We start from the raw sequence: 23,860 nt of genomic DNA on the forward strand, positions 1-23,860 counted from the left end.
GAACAGAAGGGAAGACAGCACTGAAATGGCCAAGGTGTTGCCAAGGTGCCAGTCCAGGCTGGACCCGGGGCCTCTCCTCGGGCGAAGGCAGGTGGCGGCAGCCGGGCACTAGAGGCTCACAGAGCTGCTTCCTGGTCTTTCCCCAGGAATCCCTCCTGCAGGTGCAGTCCCTGGCTGGGGGTGGGGGGGTGGGGGCGGGGGGGGGGGCGCTGCTGTGCTGCCGGGAGCCGGTTCCCGCCCCCCCGCCCCCCCCCCCCCCGCCGGGGCTGAGGGCTTTCTGCCACCAGCAGCAGCAGCATGGGTTTGGGTTGGTCCCACCAGTGCATTCCCTGGTCCGTTTGGTCTGGTTTCCCGTAGCAAATGCTAAGACCAATTTGGTCATTAGAAACTGTGCTTTCTTTAGCATTTCTTTTATCAATTGTTCACATATCTGGATCCTCAAATAAAATGTGAGTACCTAGCAGACATGAGCTGTGTCCTTTATTTTTTCTTTAAATATATTTTTATTGATTTCAGAGAGGAAGGGAGAGGGGAAGAGAGATAGAACATCAATGATGAGAATCATGGATCGGCTGCCTCCTGCACACCCCTTATTGGGGATCAAGCCCACAACCCAGGCCTGAGCCCTGAACGGAATCGAACCCAGGAATTTTCAGTCTGCAGGCCGACGCTTGATCCACTGAACCAAACCGGCCAGGGCTGCATCCTTTTTACCTTTGTATTTTCTTCTGTGCCCGGCGCACAGCACAGCTTCTGGACCACAGTGCACACGCAGAGCAGCCTGAGTGTCTGAGCGTTGGGAAGGCGGCCTCGGGCATCCGCCAGCAATGTGCTTTGCACTAACCGGTGGGGAACGTCAGGCCCGAGGGCCGTGTAAGGCCTGCGAAATCACTGGGCCAGGCCCTGCCAAGGCATGAGGGTGAGTGAATTAACGTTTGACCAGATAGAGCAGGCTCATTGCTAAGTTGGTGACTCTGTATGGCCTGCGAGGGATGTTGTCAATGCCCTGGCCTTGGTCGGAGGGGCTGGCCCGGGGGATTGCTCTTCTGTTGGAGTTAAAGTCAGCCCCTGGGCCCAGGGCCCGTGCCCCTCTGCAAGGCAGCCAGGCCTGTGTCAATATCCAAAACGAGAAGCGAAAGTTCAGCAAGGGCGCGGCTGGGTGCCTTCCCTCTCCCTGACCCCGGGCGGCCAGGCCTTTCTCGTGGTGCATGCCAATCCGGTGGGAGGCGACTCGCTGGCTCCTCCCGGGGCACGAGGGCCCTGCTGTGAGGAGGAGAGGATGCGAGTGAGCCGCTCAGAGGCGGGAGAAGGAGCCACGGAGGTCCAAACTAGCTGTGGCCGCTGAGCGAGGAGGCGACCTCGCTCTCCCCTGGCCTGGGCTCCTGGGAGGTGCTTCCTGGGGTCACCCGTGGCTTCGCCGCACTTTCCCCGCTGGTCTCCCTGTGCCTGCGGAATCGCAGGTGAGCAGACGAAGGCTGCAGGAGCTGGCTGGCTTGCCCAGAGCCACACGGCTCAGCAGAGGCAAAGCCAGGCGTTTGCACCCATGGGCTCGTGTGTGAGCAGCTGGGTGAGGCCGGTGAGTAGCCGGCCCTCGGTGAGGATCTTTCTTTATGAGTCGAGCCCTCCCCCCCCCCCCCCCGAAACCCCACGCCTCTGGGATGCGCCCCCTCAGCCTCTGCAGCTCCTCAGGCCTGAGGCCCTTCACTCTCTCTGAGGCCCCAACACTGGCTCCGATTCCTAAGGGCACCTGGTCCCTCCGACCTGGAGGCTGGGGCGTCAGACGAGTTAGCCTTTCACTCTGCAGACCGGGGCGCCGAGGCTCCGAGGCTCCGAGAGGAGCTGGCCTGCCAGAGGCCATCCAGTGAGTTAGTTCCTGAGCCCGGTCCGAAGCTGAGAGGAGAGCACTGACTTGCAGGCCTAAAGTCTTCAACAGCCTAGAACCCAAGCCCAGGGGAGCGGAGGACCCAGGCCCAGGGAGGAAAGGGCTGAGGGGCCCGGAGCCAGGAAGGCTGCAGGTGGAGAGGGAGACGTCTGCTCCGCCGGGCGAGGGTGGGGGCCGGGCGACCCAGGCCCTCAGGACCTCGGTGTTCTCCTCTGTGAAGAAAGCAAAGGCCGCTGCTCCTTCTGCGAAACCCGGGTTCTCCTAGACCAGCGGTTCTCAACCTGTGGGTCGCGACCCCTTTGGGGGTTGAATGACCCTTTCACAGGGGTCGCCTAAGACCATTGGAAAACACATATACAATTACATATTGTTTTTGTGATTAATCACTATGCTTTAATTATGTTCAATTTGTAACAATGAAATTGGGGGTCACCACAACATGAGGAACTGTATGAAAGGGTCGCAGCATTAGGAAGATTGAGAACCACTGTCCTAGACTCTCAGGTGTGACCTGCTGACCTCAGTGGCAGCCGAGCGCATGTCCGGTGGTGGCGGGCCGGTGCTTCCATCTCCGGAACACAGAAGCCGGCAGAGCCGCTGCGCCCGCCCGAGGTGGAGAAAGCAGTTGGGAGAGGGGAGCGTCTCCATTTGAAAACCTGTTCCTGCTCTCACTCCAACACCGAGACCGAGTGATGGAAAGCCCCGGTCGATAGTTTCGAGAGGCGCGTTCTCCTGCAGGAAGGGCCCAGCGCGGGAGGCTCTGGTGGGATCCGTGTTTGCCAATCCATGTCGCGCTCAGGGTTGCTGGCCGCCCCACGCCCGCCAGAAAGCTCCGGCCCCCACACCCGAGCCGCCAGCCCTGTTCAGGGTCAGGAGCCAGTAGGAGCCCAGGCGTTCTAGTAGCCACCCAACATCTTTGGAAGGCGCTGCCTCGCAGCTGGCTGTGGGGTCAGTGGGAGAAGCCTAGTGGATGCGGCTCAGGCAGCGGCCGGGGAAGCAGGTGTCTTGGGCAGCGGCTCTGCCACCTGAGTCGGACCACGGCTGACCGCAGCTTCGGTCAGGGGCCCGCCACGGGGTCCCAGGTGGTTCTGAGCAGGCGGTGCAGGCCTGGCTGCCTGGGCGGGCTCGGCTCAGCAGGGAGCCTTGTGGAGCGTGAGGTGAGGTCCCGCTGGCCCAGCCCCGGCTGTGAGCGCTGCCTCCAGGCTCCCACCGCGCCCCCGAGATCCCTCGGCTCATCAGAGTGGGATGCCCATGGCAGTGCCCAGAAGTACAGTTTGGGACACGTGGATCCTGGGAGCGGGGTTTCTAGACCCAGGGGTACAGCTCGCACCTGAGCGTGGCCAGGCCCTGGCGGGCTGGCCTTTATCTTGATCCCCAGCTGTGCGGGGAGGAGGGCTGGTGGCCAGCAGCCAAGTGAAGCTGGAGGAAGGCCCTGTCGGTCTGGCTGTGGCCTCGACAGGCCCAGAGCCCAGAGTGGCCCTCTGACGGGGCCGCCTCCCGCAGACCCGAGCCGGATGGAAGGTGTTTTGGGGGAGGCACAGAAGCCCCTGCACTTGACCGGTGCCTTTGTCCTGCTGACCCAGGGGTGAGCAAACTTTTTGACTCGAGGGCCACAATGGGTTCTTAAACTGGACCGGAGGGCCGGAACAAAAGCATGGATGGAGTGTTTGTGTGAACTAATATAAATTCAAAGTAAACATCATTACATAAAAGGGTACGGTCTTTTTTTTTTTAGTTTTATTCATTTCAAACGGGCCGGATCCGGACCGCGGGCCATAGTTTGCCCACGGCTGCTGACCTGTGAGAAATGTACCACCAAGGGGACCCCAGCACAGCCTGAGACCCAAGCGTCCAGCTGCGCAGCTCGCTCAGGGGGTGGCCTCTTTCTTCAGCCGGGCTCTCCCACCTCACTCGGCGCCGTCCCCGGGGAGGCCGTGGAGGCAGAGGAGTTCCGGGAAGGACGGTTTCCGGCAGCAGGACGTTTCCCTTCCCGAGTCTCAGGCTCCTCTGGGCTCCGCCCCACACCTCCTGTGGGCACTGCGGGTCTGCTCCCTGCTCCCAGGTCCCGGCCGGCCCTCAGGGCTCGAGTTGCCTCTGGTGGAGCAGCTCTCCTTCCGCCCAGAGCCTCTGGTCTTCACGGTCACTGATTCCAGACCCAGCGGCGCCCTGCCCCATGTCGGCACCACCTCCACGGTCCTGCTCGGCCCCAGAGCTTCTTGCCTTACGTCCCAGGGGTGTAGTGAGCGTTCGAAACCCAATGCGAGCCCTGCCGGTGACATCGTCCTGCAGGCCAAGGCTGTGGGCTCCACCTGGTCAGGGCACATGCGAGAATCAGCCAGGGATGCAGCAGTATGTGGGACGGCAGACTGATGTCTGTCTCTCAAATTAATAGAGACAAACCTAGCTGCAAAGTGCTGCAGGAGTCACAGAGCAGCGAGCACGTAGCCACGGTGAGGGAGGAGATGCATCTCGTGGGGTGAACGTGAAGCGGCCCTACCTCTGCGGCAGTGGGGCCAGGGCACCCTGCTGGACGTCCTCGTGGCCAGCCTGCTCCTTCGCTTGCCTCCCCGTGACGAAGTCCGTCCGTGACTCCTCCGCTGCCATGGAGGGCAGCCTCGACGGAGCCCAGGGCGCGCAGCTTCACTCTCGTCCTGTGGGCAGGGCCCCTCCGCTGTCCGCAGCTGCTCAGCCACAGCGCAGCCCTGGGCCGCCGCCTCCAGAAAGCCTTCCTTGGCCGGCTCAGCCTCTCTGCGGTGGTGGGCCCGTGTCGGGCCTTTGCTCTGAGCCCTGGTCCTGGCGCCGTGCCCGCGAGTTTCTCATCTCTCTGAGGAGAGGGTGGTGTGTTCCCGGGTGCGAACTGCTGAGCTGGAGTTTGTGGACAAAGTAGACACCAAATGTGGTCACCGGTCTAAACTCCTCACGAAGCAAAGGCACATGTGCACACTGCAAGCATAGAACTGTGTGCGTGTGCTTGTGCCTGTGTGCACACGTGTGTGTGTGTGTGTGTGTGTGTGTGTGTGTGAGCGTGTGCATGTGCTGACGCCGGCCTCCCTGGGGAGCAGCGAATTCATCTCCTCTCTGGAGCTGGCACTGGGCACACCTGGTGGGTCTGTGGCGTGTCTGGGCCTGGGGGGCGCAGAGATCAGGGCCCGGGGGGCAGCGATCAGGGCCTGGGGGACAGAGATCAGGGCTTGGGGGGGCAGCGATCAGGGCCTGGGGGACAGAGATCAGGGCCTGGGGGACAGAGATCAGGGCCTGGGGGGGCAGAGATCAGGGCCTGGGGGACAGAGATCAGGGCCTGGGGGGGCAGAGATCAGGGCCTGGGGGGCAGCGATCAGGGCCTGGGGGACAGAGATCAGGGCCTGTGGGGGGCAGAGATCAGGGCCTGGGGGGACAGAGATCAGGGCCTGGGGGGGCAGAGATCAGGGCCGGGGGGGGGGCAGAGATCAGGGCCGGCGGGGGCAGAGATCAGGGCCTGGGGGGCAGAGATCAGGGCCTGGGGGCAGCGATCAGGGCCTGGGGGGCAGAGATCAGGGCCTGGGGGGCAGAGATCAGAGCCTGGGGGGCAGCAATCAGGGCCTGGGGGGCAGAGACCAGGGCCCGGGGGGCAGAGACCAGGGCCCGGGGGGCAGAGATCAAGGCCTGGGGGGCAGAGATCAGGGCCTGGGGGGCAGAGATCAGGACCCTTGGGCAGCAATCAGGGCCCGTGGCCATCAGGACACGGCCATGTCCCCTCTCCAGCCAGCAGGACGGCTTTGTTACTGCTTTGAAGAGACTCACTGTCTATGGGCCGTCTCTCAGAACATTCCCCGGACCCCGAGCCCCTCTCTGCCATGCACACACAGAAGGGGCCACCTGCAGCTGGCCACCCTCGGCATTCTTTCGGTTCACCTCTGAAGAGGCCAAAACCCTCACCGAGCCACCCTCCTCTGAAAGGACAGCTCCCTTCACCCCGCGGCTCTGGCCCCGGGCCAGCCCTGCCTGCTGGCCCCTGGCACCTCCTGCCCTGGAGAAGGTCGGCGCCTCTGTGCTGTGCTCGGAGCCTGCGTGTCACCCACCTCAGTCACGAGGGAATCTCCACGTGGCACAAGTCTGGGCGCCCTTGAGAGAGTAGAGTCTGTGTTTGCCCTAGTGTGTGGCCCCCAGGGCTGTTTTGCCCACCCATCCTGCCCGCCCACCCAGTGGGATGTTAGAGCAGGCGTCCCTGCATTTCCCAGGTCAGGGTGCGACGCAGTGACATGCATGGATGGAATCTACCCCTCATAGGGAAGGGGCTTTGCACACACTTAGCAGGTGTGGGGACAGGAAGTGTTAGAGGTGTGCTGAGTGTGCGCAGTCCCACAGGGAACAGAGAAGAGGCAGGTGAGGGGACCAGGTTTCTGTATTGGGGATCCCTGTCTCCTGGATGAAGATATGAGGTTCAAATAGCAGCATCCTTGGGTTTTCATGGTGAGTGTGGCAGTTAAATGTTAGAGGCTTTGTATATGTGCACACACATGTATATACACATGCATGCAGACACAGAAACATATGTACATATATGCACATGCATAATACATGCACAGATGCACACCACATATAAATGCTGCACACATGCACGCACAGGCACATGCATGTGCAGGAATGTGCATGTGGCATAGAGACAGTCACGGATGTGCACACATATACATGTAGGCAATGACACACAAAGGCAACATGCACACTGACATACATGTAGCCACACGTGCACACACATGCGCGCGCACAACACACATGCACACACAAGAGATATATGTGGTCCCACCCCCATGTGAACACACCTGTATGTGGACATGTGTACACATGCACACAGGTAGACACACAAATACACATTTATACACATTCACACACATATGTATGCACATGTCTACACACAGACTATATAAACAACCCATACCAGTCAATGTCTTTCTGTATACTTCGGAAGGGAAAGAATTACTGGGACCTTCCAAAATAGGACATGTCTTTGGCCATTTTCCTCTGAGACTCTGAGTGACTTGGTCCATTTCCTGAGGGAGGTGATTCTTGGTTCATCTCTGGCAGCATGGTCACCACGAAGGTTTGGGATCCAGTAACCTGACTTCTCTTCCTTGCAGTCAGCTGCCACCCCCCCCCCCCCCCCACGGCCTCGCAGTCAGCTGCCACCCCCCCCCCCCACGGCCTCGCAGTCAGCTGCCACCCCCCGCCCCCCCACGGCCTCGCAGTCAGCTGCCACCCCCCGCCCCCCCACGGCCTCGCAGTCAGCTGCCAGCCCCCCCCACGGCCTCGCAGTCAGCTGCCAGCCCCCCCCCCACGGCCTCGCAGTCAGCTGCCAGCCCCCCCCACGGCCTCGCAGTCAGCTGCCAGCACCCCCATGGCCTCGTGGTCAGCTGCCGGCCCCCCCCACGGCCTCGTGGTCAGCTGCCAGCACCCCCATGGCCTCGTGGTCAGCTGCCGGCACCCCCCACGGCCTCGCAGTCAGCTGCCGGCCCCCCCCCCCACGGCCTCGTGGTCAGCTGCCGGCACCCCCCACGGCCTCGTGGTCAGCTGCCGGCCCCCCCCACGGCCTCGTGGTCAGCTGCCAGCACCCCCACGGCCTCGTGGTCAGCTGCCGGCCCCCCCCACAGCCTTGTGGTCAGCTGCCAGCACCCCCACGGCCTCGTGGTCAGCTGTCAGCACCCCCATGGCCTCGTGGTCAGCTGCCGGCCCCCCACGGCCTCATGGTCAGCTGCCAGCACCCCCCACAGCCTCGTGGTCAGCTGCCAGCACCCCCCACGGCCTCGTGGTCAGCTGCCAGCACCCCCCACGGCCTCGTGGTCAGCTGCCAGCACCCCCACGGCCTCGTGGTCAGCTGTCAGCACCCCCATGGCCTCGTGGTCAGCTGCCGGCCCCCCACGGCCTCGTGGTCAGCTGTCAGCACCCCCATGGCCTCGTGGTCAGCTGCCGGCCCCCCACGGCCTCATGGTCAGCTGCCAGCACCCCCCACGGCCTCGTGGTCAGCTGCCAGCACCCCCACGGCCTCGTGGTCAGCTGCCAGCACCCCCCACGGCCTCGTGGTCAGCTGCCAGCACCCCCATGGCCTCGTGGTCAGCTGCCGGCCCCCCACGGCCTCATGGTCAGCTGCCAGCACCCCCCACGGCCTCGTGGTCAGCTGCCAGCACCCCCCACGGCCTCGTGGTCAGCTGCCAGCACCCCCCACGGCCTCGTGGTCAGCTGCCAGCACCCCCATGGCCTCGTGGTCAGCTGCTGGCCCCCCACGGCCTCATGGTCAGCTGCCAGCACCCCCCACGGCCTCGTGGTCAGCTGCCAGCACCCCCCACGGCCTCGTGGTCAGCTGCCAGCACCCCCCACGGCCTCGTGGTCAGCTGTCAGCACCCCCATGGCCTCGTGGTCAGCTGCTGGCCCCCCACGGCCTCATGGTCAGCTGCCAGCACCCCCCACGGCCTCGTGGTCAGCTGCCAGCACCCCCCCACGGCCTCGTGGTCAGCTGCCAGCACCCCCCACGGCCTCGTGGTCAGCTGCCAGCACCCCCATGGCCTCGTGGTCAGCTGCCGGCCCCCCACGGCCTCGTGGTCAGCTGCCAGCACCCCCCACGGCCTCGCGGTCAGCTGCCAGCCCCCCCCCCACGGCCTTGCGGTCAGCTGCTGCCCCCCCCGGCCTCGTCCCCACACTCCAGCTTGGTTTCCCCATCTATACCATGTGGGCTGGGCCATCTCAGTGCTTTTTCTGGTCCCCACACTACGATTCTACTGTCACAATATTTCCATTTGACAAGTAAAGCGAGAGCTTCCAGGACATCCTGAAGAGTGCATTTCCCCTTTGCCCTCTTTCTCCCACCCCCTGTCTGTGCCCCCCACAAGCACCCCACCCACAGGCACGGAGTCCTTGGCACAAAACCAAACCAGAGAACAGGGCACTTGTGGAGGGTGTGCTCGCCGCAGACAGGCCAGCGCGCTGGCAGCGTGGGGACGAGACCCTCCCTGTAGGAGCTGTCCCCACCTCTGGGTGGGTGGCAGAAGCGTGGATTTTGGCCGGCAGATGATGTGCTCCTCCATGCGCTGTGGTTAGAGGTGTGCTGAGTCACGGGGCTTTGCAAAGTCCCACAGAAGTCCCAGTGATGCGTGCGACACTTCAGATGACTCTGCTAAGGACAGGGCTCGTCAGTCCAAGCCAGGGGTCCTCACACTTTTTAAACAGGGGCCAGTTCACTGTCCCTCAGACCGTTGGAGGGCCGGACTATAGTTTAAAAAAAAACTATGAACAAATTCCTATGCAAACTGCACATATCTTATTTTGAAGTAAAAAAACAAAATGGGAACAAGTACAATATTTGTATTTGCATGTGGCCCGCGGGCCGTAGTTTGAGGACCCCTGGTCCAAGCACATGTGTGCCCCCGGCAGTGCGTGGCTGCTAATTAGACTTGTGCGAGCGAAGCTTTCTTTAGCTGCCCCGGCAGGGACGCGGGCGGACAATGAGGGACGCGTTTCTCTCCGGCCGAAGCTGCAGATGGCCACCCTGTGTGGGCAGCACGGTCCCCATTGGGCCTTTGGGTGGGGAAGGTGGCGATTTGAATGTGTGGAGCCCTACAGGAAGCTTGTCTCACAGCCAGTGGTTCCAGGGCCTAAGGAACGGGGCGTGGCTGGGAGGGACGCGGCGGAGCAGGTCCTCCTTTGGACAGAGGGTGGGAGCTGCGGGATTGTCCCGGAATGCGCCCTGCTCGGCCAGCACCGCTGCTGGGTTCTCAGAAAGCCCTCACCCTGGCTGGTGTGCAGGCCACACCACGTCAGCACCTCCCGCGTGGCTCTGTGGAGGCATCCATGGGCCTCGTGGCTTCTGCAAGTTAACATTACCCTTCCTGTGGGTTCTGTTTCACATCTGGAAAACCAGTCCTGAATGTCACTGCGTGGAAATTACAAAAAGTGAGGGGTGGGGAGGTGGGGAGGAAGGGATGGGAACGCGAATAAAAAACCCAAGTGGCTCTGGGTTCCTGAGCCTCTCTCCAGCTCTGCCTTTGTTCCCCACAGCCCACGGCCCATGTCCACGGCCACGGCCCACACCCACGGCCCACGGCCCATGCCCATGGCCAACGACCACGGCCCACACCCATGGCCCACGGCCCACTCTCACAGCCCATGGCCATGGCCCATGGTACACTCTCCTTACTCAGATAAGCCATTGCTCTCCCAGTGCCCTGACATCCGAGAGCTGTGATGATGTTCTGAAGCCCTTGCGAAGCCTGGCCACGGTGCAGTGAGGGTGTGATGCCTTCCTCCTCTCTGAAAAGGAAACATCACTTTCTCTTCTCTGCCTCCCTTTTTCTCACAGACGGAGTGTTTGGAAGGTGCCAGAAGGTTCCGGTGACAGATGTCTACCACTATGAGGTGTCGCCGGGGGCCCAGCAGCGTCTGAGGGCCGCCCTGCTGCAGCTGTCCCGCGCAGGTAGGCAGGAATGGAGCCGGGGGCTCCCGGGGCCGCTGTGCCCCCAGCGCTCAGGGCTCAGCGACACTCTGCTTCTCAGAATTCTGAGGGTCGCAAGGAAGTAGGACCGACTTAGTGGCGGGGAGAAGAGGCTGGAGCAGGAGCGCCTGCGGGAGAGGCGGGCGGGCGGCTGCGGTGTGCAGATCCACAGTCGCTTTGCAGCGCTTCGCAGGCGAGCGGGCGCCGGCGGGCAGGTGGGGGCTGCTCACCGGGTGACCGTCCAGCCCCACCGCCCATCACGGAGAAAAGCAGTCACCGCTCTGCCGCTGTGGGCAAATTGTCGTCCTACAGTTTTTCACAGGGGAGTCCTGTTAACTGTTTGCTCAGATAATTTTTAATTTTCAATAACTTGAACATTATGATGTAGATCTGTTATTTATAATTCACATATGCACGAGCCTGGACCAGAGGCCGACCCAGCTCAGCGTGGTGGGGAGAGGGCCTCAGGCCGACCCAGCTCAGCATGTAGGGGGGTGAATATACTTTTGATTAGATTTGGGCTACACAGAATTATTTGTATTAATAGCCATCAGATTAAATATACGGTTTATGCACTCAGTTCACTTCCTAGCTCAGTGTGTGTGGGGCTCAGGCCAACCCAGCTCAGCATGTGGGGGGCTCAGGCCGATCCAGCTCAGCGTGTGGGGGGCTCAGGCCGATCCAGCTCAGCGTGAGGGGAGTGATGGGAGGGGCTTGTGGGGTGAAGCCTCGTGTGGTAGCCAGGCCTGGAGTGGGGCCTCCATGCTACTGTGGGTCCTGGGCTCTCGCGGGCTGTGTGTGGCTCCAGAGGAAGACGTGTGTGGTCCAGTGAGTGAGGGGAACAGAACTGGCTGGGCTCCCCCGGGTGTCTGCAGTGTGCGTGGCTTCTTAAGGGCCGGGCAGTGCTGAGTGGCAGGGCTCAGCAGAAGTGGGCGCATTCAGGTCCTGTCTGTGATTAGCTACGGGGCTTGGCCGGCCACAGGTGGGGGAGCCACTGAGCGTCTCAGCCAGGCTATGGTCTGCGCCTGGGCCGGAAGTCTGCCGCTGTGGGCAAATTGTCGTGGGGGTGGGGGTGGGGATGGGGGTGAGGGTGAGGGTTAGGGTTAGAGGGTAGGGTGGAGGGTTAGAGGGTGGGGGTGAGGGTGAGGGTTAGGGTTAGAGGGTGGGGGTGAGGGTGAGGGTGAGGGTGAGGGTTGGAGAGTGAGGGTGGGGTAGGTGGCCAGCTGCTGGCAGGGTCTGTGGGTCAGAGCAAGTCGGCTGCGGAGACCCGTTTCCTCCGCATTATGGTTGGGGTCATGCAGAACCATAATAACCCAGTGAAGTCCCCTGGTGACTGGGTGGCATGCCGTCTCGTGTTCAGTGCCTATGAAAGTCTGGTGCAGGCCAAAAGCAGTTTCTTCTTTTTTCAATCCTCCCCTGAGGATGTGTTTTTATTGATTTTTTTTAGAGAGAGAGAGAGAAGGAGAGAAACATTGACTGTAGAGAGCAACTTAGATCGGTTGCCTCCTATACACGCCTGGAACACCCATCCCCAGTGTCTGACAGGGGCTGGGCCCGGGGTCTGTTTGTTCAGTGAGCACCGGCTGACCCAGGTGGCGGGTGTTAGGCCTCCGGCGTGTGTCACCCCTCCTTTTGCAGCTGTGTGCGAGGACTCATGGTCTGGTGGTGCCCATGTGTGGGACAGGGCCCAGGTCACCTGCATGTGAGCGTGAAGGTGGGTGGTTTGGTGTATTTAGATTCTGCACTGCTGCTCCCGATCTGCCAGTAACAGTCCTTACTGTGAGAGCTCTGGCGTGCCGCCCTCAGAGCCTGCTGACACTGCTTCACTCCACATATGCACACACATGCATATGCACACACAAATGAGCACGTGTGGACTCACAGATGCACACATATGTACAAACACACACATACCTGAACAGATATGTGCACACTAACACCAACACACATACATCCTTGTGCACATATATATAAACACACATCCATATGCCCACATGTTCAGCAGCACAGGCACCACTGTGCACACAGGACCGCATGTGCACACCCACATATCCATCCATGTGCATCCCCCCCACATCCATGTACATGCACACAGATGTACACACACATTACCACACATACACCAGTGTGCACACATGTCACGTGCCTACAGACATACACATGCACATGCGTACAAACACACAGATGTGCGTGTGCCCACACCCTTTGGGGTCCCTCACCTAACATGGTGCTTCCCACAGAGCTGTCATCGAATCCCCTCCCCTGTGCTCCCTGCTCTCTGCTGCACTGTCTGTCTGCGTCTCCATTTCCTCTTGGTCATGAGGCTCAGTGTGGGTGACACCTCGAGGTGTGGAGGAGTCTGTCTCCTCCTGAGCTCGGCTCACACGATGTGGCGGGCTTGGGGAAGAGAGCATTTTCAGAGCCGCTGTGGTCACTCCACGCGGTCACTGCATTTGCCTGGCTGTGGCTGCATCCCAGTGTGTCCCGGACCCGGTGTGGGCGCGTCTCCGGGATGGGAGCGGCTTCCTCCGTAGAGTCTCTGTGCTGATCGAGGGCAGTGCGCTCACGATTTAGCCATGCTCCCACAGGAGGCTTTGCTTCATGGAGGGCACATTGTTCTCTCATGGACTAAATTTTAAAAACACATTTCACGTCTTCCGACAAGCCATTGAAATTCCGTGTATAGTGTCATGCATTGGCATGTGACTTACTTCCTGGCGGAACCTCCCGACATATTGAGCTGGATGTCAAAAGCCAGAAAGTAAAGCTAAGGAAAATATCTAGCGCAATGTTGTAGCTCCTTAAAGGAGAATGAGAAGGATCCCAAGGACAGGAAGCAGGGCAGAAAGCCAGTGTTGCCAGGAGGTTGTAGAGCTGGGCAGGGGCCAGTGCTGCGACCCGGCTGCTCTGCCTGAGCGTCTGGGGCCGCGGCTCAGTGAGGTGGCCTTGGCTTCTGGGGCTCCCTCCGTGGGTGGCTTCTGCTTGCCGTCCACCTGTCCCTTCCCACCTGTACCTTCCCACCTGCCCCTTCCCACCTATACCTGCCCACCTTCCCTTTCCCACCTGCCCCTTCCCACCTGCACCTTCCCACCTGCCCCTTCCTACCTGCCCCTTCCCACCTGTACCTGCCCCTTCCCACCTGCCCCTTCCTACCTGCCCCTTCCCACCTGTACCTGCCCCTTCCCACCTGCCCCTTCCCACCTGCACCTTCCCACCTGCCCCTTCCCACCTGCACCTTCCCACCTGCCCCATCCTACTTACCCCTTCCCACCTGCCCCTTCCCACCTATCCCTTCCCACCCGTCCCTTTCCATCTGCCCCTTCCCACCTGTCCCTTCCCACCTGCCCCTTCCCTCCTGCCCCTTCCCACCTGTCCCTTCCCACCTGTCTCTTCCCACCCGTCCCTTCCCACCTGCACCTTCCCACTTGTCTTCTGTTCCACCTTGGAAATCAGGGTCCTTCCTTATTGCTAAAGTCTGGCCAAGCTCACCTGCCCCAACTCCAGGTGGATGAGTGCTGTGGGGTGGAGTGCGGGGATGTGCCCATGGTAGTCAATGCAGTCACAAAGCTGCTATTCAGGTGGACAGTCACACATGTGGGGACATGGCAGAGGGACCGCTAAGGGCGGGAAGTGGAAGGTCATGAAGGGGCCGTGAGTGGCAGACAGTGGTCCACTGTTTCCAGTACCCACCCTCCCCACCTGCTCCAGGGCACTTCCAGCTTCTCCAAGTCTGGGGCGTTTCTGCGAAAGGAAGTGCTGTTAAACCCACCCGGCACCATGCTTTCCCTGCAGAAATGTATGAGGCCAGATGTGAGGAAAGGGGGCCGGAGGCAACACCACGGACTTTGGGGAACCAGTGGCATCAAAAGTCAAGGCATCTGTCTGCTTATGCATCTGTTGCATTCATTTATCTGTGTATTTGCTGACATGTCACTGCGGGGACAGGGGGGCTTGAGCAGAGGTGAGGAAGAAGAAGCCCTGGTTGGACTTTTCAGTAGAAGACTGGAAAGTAAAGTAGCATATGGGCAAAAGGACAGGTACAAGTGCAGATACAGCCCAGAGGGTCATTTCTAGTGGGGCATCTTCCTCTTGATAGTCCTCAACTGACTTGAGTTCTGGACGCTGCTGATAATGAAACATGGCCGATGTCATCAGCTGCACAGAGACGCTGCTGTCACTCACCTATGCTCACTCTCAGCCAGCAAACCTCCGCTGCAGATGAGCTGTTCAGCCAGACAGGACACACCCCGCCTCCCTGGGCCCAGGCCTGGCAGACAGACTCTAGGCCCCAGGTCCCCATGGAAGCTCCTTTGTCCCAGAATGGATGCAGGTAGCCAGCCTGCTGCTCACTGCTTGGGGCTTGGGCTTGAAAAACAATTTCTTTTTTTAGCCCTGTCTAAAAAAAAAAGACAGAAAACTTCCCTTACACAGTGAAAGCAATAGATTTGCAAGTCCAAGAAGCACAGGGAGTCCAAAACAAAATGAACCCAAAGAGGCCCACACCAAGACATCATAATTAAAATGCCAGAGGTCAAAGACAAATAGATAATCTTAAAAGCAGCAAGAGAACAGCAGTTCGTTACCTACAAGGGAGTGCCCATACAACTCAGCTGATTTCTCAACAGAAGCTTTTCAGGCCAGAAGGGAGTGGCAAGAAATATTCAAAGTGATGAATTGCAAGGACCTGCAACCAAGATTACTCTACCCAGCAAAGCTATCATTTAGAACTGAAGGTCAGATAAAGAGCTTTCCAGACAAGAAGTTGATCACTGGCAAACCAGTATTTCATGAAATGTTAAAAGGTCTTCTTTAAGAAGAAGAAGGAAAAAAAAAGATAAAAAAAATATGGCAATAAAATGGCAATAAATACATATCTATCAACAACTGAATCTAAAAATCAAAATAAATGAACAAGGAATCTAATGAACAAAATAAACTGATGAATAAAATAGAACCAGAGGCATGGAATCATGGAGCAGACTGATGTATCTCAGAGGGAAGTGGGGAGGGGGGCAGGAAGAGATTAACCAAAGAATTTCTATGCATATAATATGCATTCCTATGGACACAGACAATAGGGTGGCGAAGGCCTGGGGAAGGGGATTTGGGGGGAGGGGGCCAATGGGGGAATGAGGGAGACATCTGTAATACTCTCAACAATAAAGATTTTAAAAACACCATCTTATATAATAAAGAACTAATATGCTAATTAGACTGAATGGTGGAATGACCTTCCAGAACGACCTGCCGGAATGACCATTGGGCAGGGGGAAGGGCCAGTGAGCCTGTGCTGCCAGGCCAGCCATAGCGGTCCTGGCGCCCCCGCCCCCCCCTTTCCACAGAGGCAGTGGGAGAGACAGCAGTGCAGTCCCAGTCCCGGCGCTGCACCTTCCACATAGGCGGCTGCAGGGGAGTGGGCCTAAGCTGCAGTTGGACATTCCCCAAGGGCTCCCGGACTGCCAGAGGGATGTCTGACTGCCAGCTTAGGCCTGATCCCCCGGGGAGTGGGCCTTAGCTGGGAGGTAGACATCCCCTGAGGGCTCCCGGGCTGCGAGAGGGCCGGGCTGAGGGACCCACCGAGTGCACAAATTTTTGTGCACTGGGCCTCTAGTAAACAAATAAAAGTGACTCAAAAAGGTATAGAAAACTTGAAAAAGCCTTTAATCATTAAAAATTTATATATGTGCCCTGGCCAGTGTTACTAAGCAGTTAGAGCATCGGCCTGCACACAGGAGGCTCCTGGGTTTGATTACCGGTCAAAGGCATGTACTTGGGTTGTAGGTTCTATCCCCAGCGTATGGGAGGCAACCTGTCGATGTGTCTCTCTCACATCAATGTTCTTTCTCTCCCCTCTTTTCCTCCCCATGCCCCCTCCTTCCTCCCTTCCACTTTCTCTAAAAATATCAATGAAAAAAATATCCTTGGTTGAAGATTAAAAAATAATTGTGTACCTAAATTTTCAGGAAGGAGTTATAATTTGGTGGGTGTGTGGTCTGAACTGTTGGTGGGAAATCCTCCCAGTCTCCAACAGACACATGAGCCATGGACGTGGAGCCCTGTTACCCGAGGCCCAGTGTGAGCCGTGTGTGCACAGCATCTCACACTCTGCTAGGCTCTCATGTGACTCCACATTGAGCATCATCTCCTATTTGGGAAAAATCCCATGAACTAGGAAAATCCCCTGAACTAGGTTCATATTTGCTCTTGGCATCTCCTCATTGGCTATAAAGGACCCTCTTTCCTGTGGGTTTTACAGCCAAAGAATAAATGAGGGTCTTCATGAAAAGAAGATCTTCTCCAAGACAAACCTCTCTCTGCCTCGAACAAGTAGAAAGAATGGTCAGGGGAGCTCACAGCATGTGGGCCGAGAGTCTCAGAGCTGAAAGGAGATGCAATGTCTTCCACACGGCAGAGGCTGCCTCACCCCTCAGCTTTCTGGGCAGGTGCGCTCAGGACCCAGATCCCTGCCCCTCTCAGACGTGGTCTCCCAGCTACTGCTAAGGTTGAGGAGTCTGAACTGGAGGGAAGACAGTCCCATAGTTAAAACAAAAAATAGGGTGGGTTCTAGAGCTTTCCTTCCCCGGATTTTATAGTCATGTTCCAGAAGCCTGTGTGCTCCGTGCTGCCCTCTGTGGCAGGACCCTGCGAGAGGAGTCCTAATTTGCACAGTGAGTCTTCGCTGCCCTCTCTCGAGGAGCAGTGGACTAGGAAGATCGACATCTTTGCATGGAAAGACTCCTGTTCTCTTAGCTGTTCAAGGACTTTCAGAATGCTGGCCTGTCCCCTACCCGGCCCCCAGAGCGGCCTCCTCCTGCCCAGCATGTGTCTCCAGGAGCCTCTGTGTCCGCACACCACGTGCTCTGCCACATCCGCAGCCTCAGAGACTGTTGGTCCAAGGAGGCTGGGCCCAGAGGGCTGGATCCATAACACAGACTCACCTTCTGTTTATTTAACTATCTAACCACCACACACAGGGCATCTGAGGATGTGGCCAAGAAGGCCCACACCGTGATGGCCGGCAGCGGACAAGGTTATCATGAGCTGTCGGTGCCGGTGAGCAGGTTGCATCTCTTCTTCCCCCAGTGAGCTGAGCGAGGGGGTGGAAGTCGCATGTTCAGTCTCCAGTACCCCAGGTTCCGGTTTCTTCCTGGAGCGCCTCACCTGCCCTTCTTCTCTGGTTCTCAGCTCTGCCACCTCTCCGTCCTGTCTTGTCTCTTGCCTCCTGTGGTTCATCCAAGTGCAGAGATGCTGTGAACGCATTTCTGATGTTGCAGTTTGTTCTTTGGGGGCTGGGTGTGGGCAGTTGCATGACTTGTGCTCAAAGCAGAACAGCTGCAGAAAGCAGACTGTCTTCCAAGCTGATGCCAACAGCTGATACCAGAGCAAACCTCTAATTGCACGAAAGACGTCAAATAAGGAACCAGACATGAAAGCAAGGGCCTCCCACACAATTTCCTCACTTGGGGGCCAAACCAAAGTCTCGCTTATTTCTATGTGTTTGAGGATCACATTTTTGTCCTTCAAAAGATGTGTAAAGCCCGGCTGACCTGGCTTAGTGGTTGAGCTTCGACCTATGAACCAGGTGGTCATGGTTCAATTCCCAGTCAGGGCACATGCCCAGGTTGTGGGCTTGATCCCCAGTAAGGGACGTGCAGGAGGTAGCTGATCAATGATTGTCTTTCATTATTGATGTTTCTAATGCTTCCTCTCCATCCCTCTCTCTCAAAAAAATAAATAAAAACATTTTTTTAAAAAGAAGATGCTTAGATATCTTTGTAGGTTCCAGAAATACTCATAAACTGCCTCCTACCCTTACAATGAAAACTAGATGCCCTCCCCTAACTTTGACTGCTTTAAAAGCTTGCATCTTCCCCTGAGGCAAATTACAGCCTTGACTTCTAACTGTGCAGGATATGGTCAGGTTAGTCCTGTGAGAACTGTAGCTGACACCAGCGTCAGGGCATGCTTAGCGCCCATGGAGCACTGGGTGCGGTGGAGGGAGCATCTGCCTTGGGGATCCTGGGCGTCTGTTTCACAGAGGCTTCATTTCAGACATGACTGAGAGTTGGGCGTGGACAGAGGAGGAAATGGAGGCCCAGAGAGACCTGGGAGCTCCCATCTTCCCAGAGAGGCAGGAGGGGAGGACCCGTTTATGGGCTGTGTGGGATATAACCTTGTCTGAAACCTCAGTAAATGCTACCTAGGTCATAGAGACGATCACTTTTTTCTGTGAAGTAATTCATATTATGGCCGTGTGTGGTACTTGCATTCATCCTATCTAATAAAAGAGAAACATGGTAATTAGCCGCACATCCACTACCCTTCCCATTGGCTAATCAGGGCGATATGCAAATTAACTGCCAGCCAAGATGGCGGCTGGCAGCCATGCACTGAAGCTAACAGGGAGGCTTGCTTGCTCCAGTGACAGTGGACTCCAACGTTCCCTGCCTGACTTGCCGGCCTCTCAGCTGCAACTCTAAGCAACTATGTTGCAAATATAGAAGCTAAACAAAACCCCAGAAACCTGCTTTAGTCAGCCGGGCTTCAGCCAGCCAGACTGCAACATTGTATCAAATACAGAAGGTAAACAAAGGCCAGAAACCTGCTTTCAGCAGCCGAGGCCTCAGAGCTAAAGCTGGCCCAGAATATAAAAAAAAAAAGAAAGAAAGAAAGGAGCTGTTGGGAGCTTCAGTCACCCGCCAGCCTGAAAACGGCCCTCAGCCCCTCAGCCAGACTGGCCAGGCACCCCAGTGGGGACCCCCCACCCTGATCCAGGACACCCTTCAGGGCAAACCAACTGGCCCCACCCGTGCACCAGGCTTCTGTCCTATATAGTAAAAGGGTAATATGCCTCTCAGCACCGGGATCAGCGGAGCCACGAGGCCTCCCGGCACTGGGATCAGCGTGACAGGGGGCAGTGCCCAAACCCCCTGATCACCCTGAGGCTCTGTGTGTGACAGGGGGCAGGGCCACAACCTCCCTATCTGCCCTGCTCTGTTCGTGACAGGGGAAGGCACCCCAACCCCCTGATCAGCCCTGCTCTGTGCCTGATGGGGGGAGCTCCCCAACCCCCTGATCGCCCTGCAGCTCTGTGTGTGACAGGGTGCAGCGCCCTAACCCCCTATCGGCCTTACTCTGTGAGTGACAGGGCGGAGCTCCCCAACCCCCCTGATGGGCCCTGCTCTGTGCATGACAGAGGGCAACGCCCCAACCGCCTGGTCGGCCCTGCTCTGTGCGTGACAGGGGGTGGCGCCGCAACTTCCCTATCGACCCTGCCTTGAGTGTGACAGGGGGCGGTGCCCCAACCCCCCAATCGGCTGTACCCTGAGCGTGACTAAAGGTGGCATTGCAACCTCCCGATCTGCCCTGCTCTGTGCATGACAGGAGGCAGCGCCCCAACTCCCCAATCGGGCCTACTCTGAGCCCGACCAGGGGCTGCACCTAGGGATTGGGCCTGCCCTCTGCCACCCAGGAGCAGGCCTAAGCCAGCAGGTCATTATCTCCTGAGGGGTCCCAGACTGCGAGAGGGCACAAGACGGGCTGAGGGACCCCCCCTCCCCCCCAAGTGCACAAATTTTTGTGCACTGGGCCTCTAGTCTACACTAATAAAAGAGAAACATGGTAATTAGCGTACGACCGCTACCCTTCCCATTGGCTATCAGCGTATCCTTATGCAAATTAACTGTCAGCCAAGATGGCGGCCGGCAGCCAGGCAGCTGGAAGTGAACATGAGGCTTGCTTGCTGCAGTGAAGGAGGACTCCAACGTTCCCCGCCTGCCACTGCCAGCCTCTGAGCTGGCAGTTTGAAACATTCTAACAAATATAGGCCGGGATCTCAGAGCTGAAGTTATACATTGTTTCGATTATAGAACGCAATCAGCAGTGGAAGCCTCAGAGCTACAGCCAGAGCTAAAGCTGACCCAGAATAAGAAAAAAGAAAAAAAGAAAAAAGGAGCTGTTGGGAGCTTCAGTCAACAACCGCCAGCCTGAAAGCAGCCCTCAGCCCCTCACCCAGACTGGCCAGGCACCCAGTGGGGACCCCCACCCTGAAGGGTGTGTGACCAGCTGCAAACAGCCATCAGCCCCTGATACAGGCTGGCCAGGCACCCCAGTGGGGACCCCCACCCTGATCCAGGACACCCTTCAGGGCAAACCAGCCAGGCCCCAGGCCTCTATCCTATATAGTAAAAGGGTGATATGCCTCCCAGCACCGGGATCAGCAGAGCCGTGAGGCCTCCTGGCACCGGATCAGCATGACAGGGGGCAGCGCCCAAACCCCCTGATCGCCCTGCGGCTCTGTGTGTGATGGGGGTGGGGCCACAACCTCCCTATCCACCCTGCTCTGTTCCTGACAGGGGAAGGCGCCCCAACCCCCTGATCGGCCCTGCTCTATGTGTGATAGAGGGCGGTGCCCCAACCCCCCCCCCCCCCCACGCAAGGGCCCTGCTCTGTGTGTGACAGGGTAGAGCCATAACCTCCCCATCGGCCCTGCCCTGAGTGTGACAGTGGCTGTGCCCCAACACCCTGATCGGCCCTGCTCTGTGGGTGATAGAGGGTGGCGCCCCACCCCCACCCCCACGGGCCCTGCTCTGTGTGTGACAGGGTAGAGCCATAACCTCCCCATTGGCCCTGCCCTGAGTGTGACAGTGGCTGCGCCCCAACACCCTGATCGGCCCTGCTCTGTGCATGACAGGGGGCAGCGCCCAACCCCTTGATTGGCCCTGCTCTGTGCGTGACAGGGGGCAGCGCCCCAACCCCCTGAATGGCCCTGCTCTGTGCGTGACAGGGGGTGGTGCTGCAACCTCCGCATCGACCCTGCCTTGAGTGTGACAGGGGGCGGTGCCCCAACCCCACAATCGGCCCTACCCTGAGCGTGACTGAGGGTGGCATCGCAACCTCCCAATCCACCCTGCTCTGTGCATGCCAGGGGGCGGCGCCCCAACTCCCCAATTGGCCCTGCTCTGAGCCCGACCAGGGGCTGCACCTAGGGATTGGGCCTGCCCTCTGCCACCTGGGAGCAGGCCTAAGCCAGCAGGTCGTTATCTCCCGAGGGGTCCCAGACTGCGAGAGGGCACAGGCCGGGCTGAGGGCCCCCCCCCTTCCCAACCCCCGAGTGCACAAATTTTTGTGCACTGGGCCTCTAGTATATAATAAAAGCCCAGTGACCAGAACAATGGGATGACTGGAATGACCAGAATGACCATGGACAGAACAACCCGTCACTATGATGTGCACTGCAGCAGCCAACCAGCCCAACCGGGGCCTCAATCAGCTGTGGCCCCTCCCCCCAGCTGGTCCCACCCCCGATTGGCCCTCCCCACCCCGATTGGGGGTGGGCCTGCCAGCCAACTGCCCACGGCCCCTCCTCTTGGCCAGTCCTGCCCCTGATGGCCCCCCCCCATTCTGATTGGGGGCTAGGCCGGCTGGCCAACATCCCGTAGCCCCTCTGATCGGCCTCTCCCTTGATCACCGCCCCCCCCCCCGCCCCATGAGGGCCAGGGCTGGCTGACCTTCTGCGGCCCCTCCTGGCTGGTCCAGCCTGATCAGCTTCCCCCACCCTGATTGGGGCAAGCCAGGCAGCCAACCTCCCACATCCCCTTGCCGTGTCGGCCCAACGCAATCAGCCCCCATCAGGGTGGGCTGGCCAGACTCCACTTGTGCACAAATTCATGCATCAGGCCTCTAGTTATCAAATAAAAGCCTTCAGATGTGACGGGGACAGATAATTACAGATTGATTTCTGCACATCTCAGTTCAGCATTGACCCTCCTCTTCTTCCTCTCTCATTGCCCTCCTCCTGCGCTAAACATGCTTGCAGTTTTGTTGGGTCCTGGGGTGTCAGCTGGAACTATGAGTAAATGGCAAAGCTGTGTGGAGCCCCTTTATTTGAAGTCAGGAATTGAATTAGAAAGTGCAAGGACATGGTGCCAACAGAGGCAGCCCGAGAATTATGTCAGGCCAGAAGCACCAGCCAGGCCCCGGAGGTCCCTGGCGCAGTCCAGGGTCTGTCTGTTCTTAGGTTCCATTCTCTGCACAGACTCTGTTTTACTTAACTTGGTGAATCCCAGGTTTCGGGACAACAAGCAGAGAGAGATACACCTTTAGAACAACATTAGAAGCCAACCAAAGTCTAGTTTATTCACCAAGCAAACAGGGAAGGCACTCCTAGACCTTAGAGTGAGAAACACAGAATAAATAAACACACTGCAATGAGTGACATTCTCGTTTCCCCCCTGATCTGCACATGAGCAGTTCTGTGCCTTGACTCTGTCTGGAATCTTCCAGCATGAAGATGACCAGACGTCGTAAATAAAGCAGAGTAACAGAGCTTGGTCCACACAGGAAAAAGTTATGGGGCCAAAGCATGAACCTTGGTGGATGCATCGAGAATAATACAGATGGAACGCCACAGGTGGAAGCTGGTTCGGCATCAGCACGTGGAACAGAAGGGAGACCTGTCTCCCGGCTCTGACGCCCCCGCCTCCCAGGGACGTGCCGTCCTGGAGATGCTTCCTGCTTGAGGCTTCCTCCTCCAGGCCTCGCACTCCCAGGTCTTATCACGCTGGGACAAGGTGGGGTGCAAGCTGGCCATCCAGCCCTGGGAGATGGAGGCGTGCAGACCTCCCATGGGTGGGTGGGCTTGGTTGACCCACCGATAGGCCAGGGCCCCTCCCAAGCCTGCTGGCTCACTCCTGCCCCTCAATCCCACCGACTGCCCACTGGGCATGGCCCCCACCTCCTCACTGCTCAGCTCTCCTCCCTCTCTGCCCCTCCAGCTGGACTTTGTGGACCGGGCATCTGGACTTGAGAGGCAGGGAGGCCCTGATTGGAGAAAGTGAACAGCTGATGGGCACCTTCCCACTCGCCCGGTTCTCACCCGGCTCTGGCTCTGTGGCGGGAAGAACACACGGGCCATCGTTGTGTCCTCACACTGGGGTGCCTGACACACCCGCTCACGACACTGCGGGTCCTGGGCGGCCGCTGCTCCCTCCGTGGTCTTCACCCCACTCCCGGTGGGCCTTCCTTTCTCTATTTAACTCGGCGGTTACAGTCTGCAAAAGCACGTCCATGGGTCAGCGATAGGGAAGATTTAAACATCGATGATGGGGTCCTCAACAGAGAGAGGTTCGTGCTTTTCCTCTGGGCCGTCAGTGACCGGCTCAGAGAATGCGGGTGAGGAACCCGCAGGCTGCGTCAGGGCCCCTGTCCTCCGTGCCTGGACCTCCCCTGTCCTCCCTCACTCTTCCGTCTCCAGCGTCTCTTATCTGTGCGTTTCCCTCCATAAACCCCTGCCTTTATCTCAACATAATGAAGGGGCTTCAAAGACCCCAGCCCCCGCCCCCCTTTCAAATTAGAGGCTCCGGAGAGGCTCATTTAAGTGCATAAAGACAGTTTTTGTGGGAAGACTGCAGACTTTAGTACAGCTGCCGTCCAGGGGGTCCTGAAGCAGGGAGGCACCAGCAGCTCCTCCCTCAGATCCTTTCTCAGCTCCCCTGCCCTTTCTCAGTGGAGTGTCACAGCCC

At 58.5% G+C, this 23,860-nt stretch overlaps 1 protein-coding gene across 2 annotated transcripts in view; it reads left to right on the forward strand.

Moving 5' to 3' along the window:
- The window catches only part of PTPRN2 (protein tyrosine phosphatase receptor type N2), a 479,830-nt gene that overhangs the window by 118,697 nt on the left and 337,273 nt on the right, over positions 1-23,860 (forward strand). For both annotated transcript variants that reach the window (XM_070423558.1, XM_070423559.1), the window contains exon 3: positions 10,206-10,319. In XM_070423558.1, the coding sequence (XP_070279659.1) occupies positions 10,206-10,319 (114 nt within the window). The remainder of the gene's footprint in view (positions 1-10,205; positions 10,320-23,860) is intronic.

This window comes from Myotis yumanensis, unplaced genomic scaffold, assembly GCF_028538775.1.
Source record: "Myotis yumanensis isolate MYYU_CA2020_CCGP unplaced genomic scaffold, mMyoYum1.0.hap1 SCAF_9, whole genome shotgun sequence".
NCBI lineage: Eukaryota > Metazoa > Chordata > Mammalia > Chiroptera > Vespertilionidae > Myotis > Myotis yumanensis.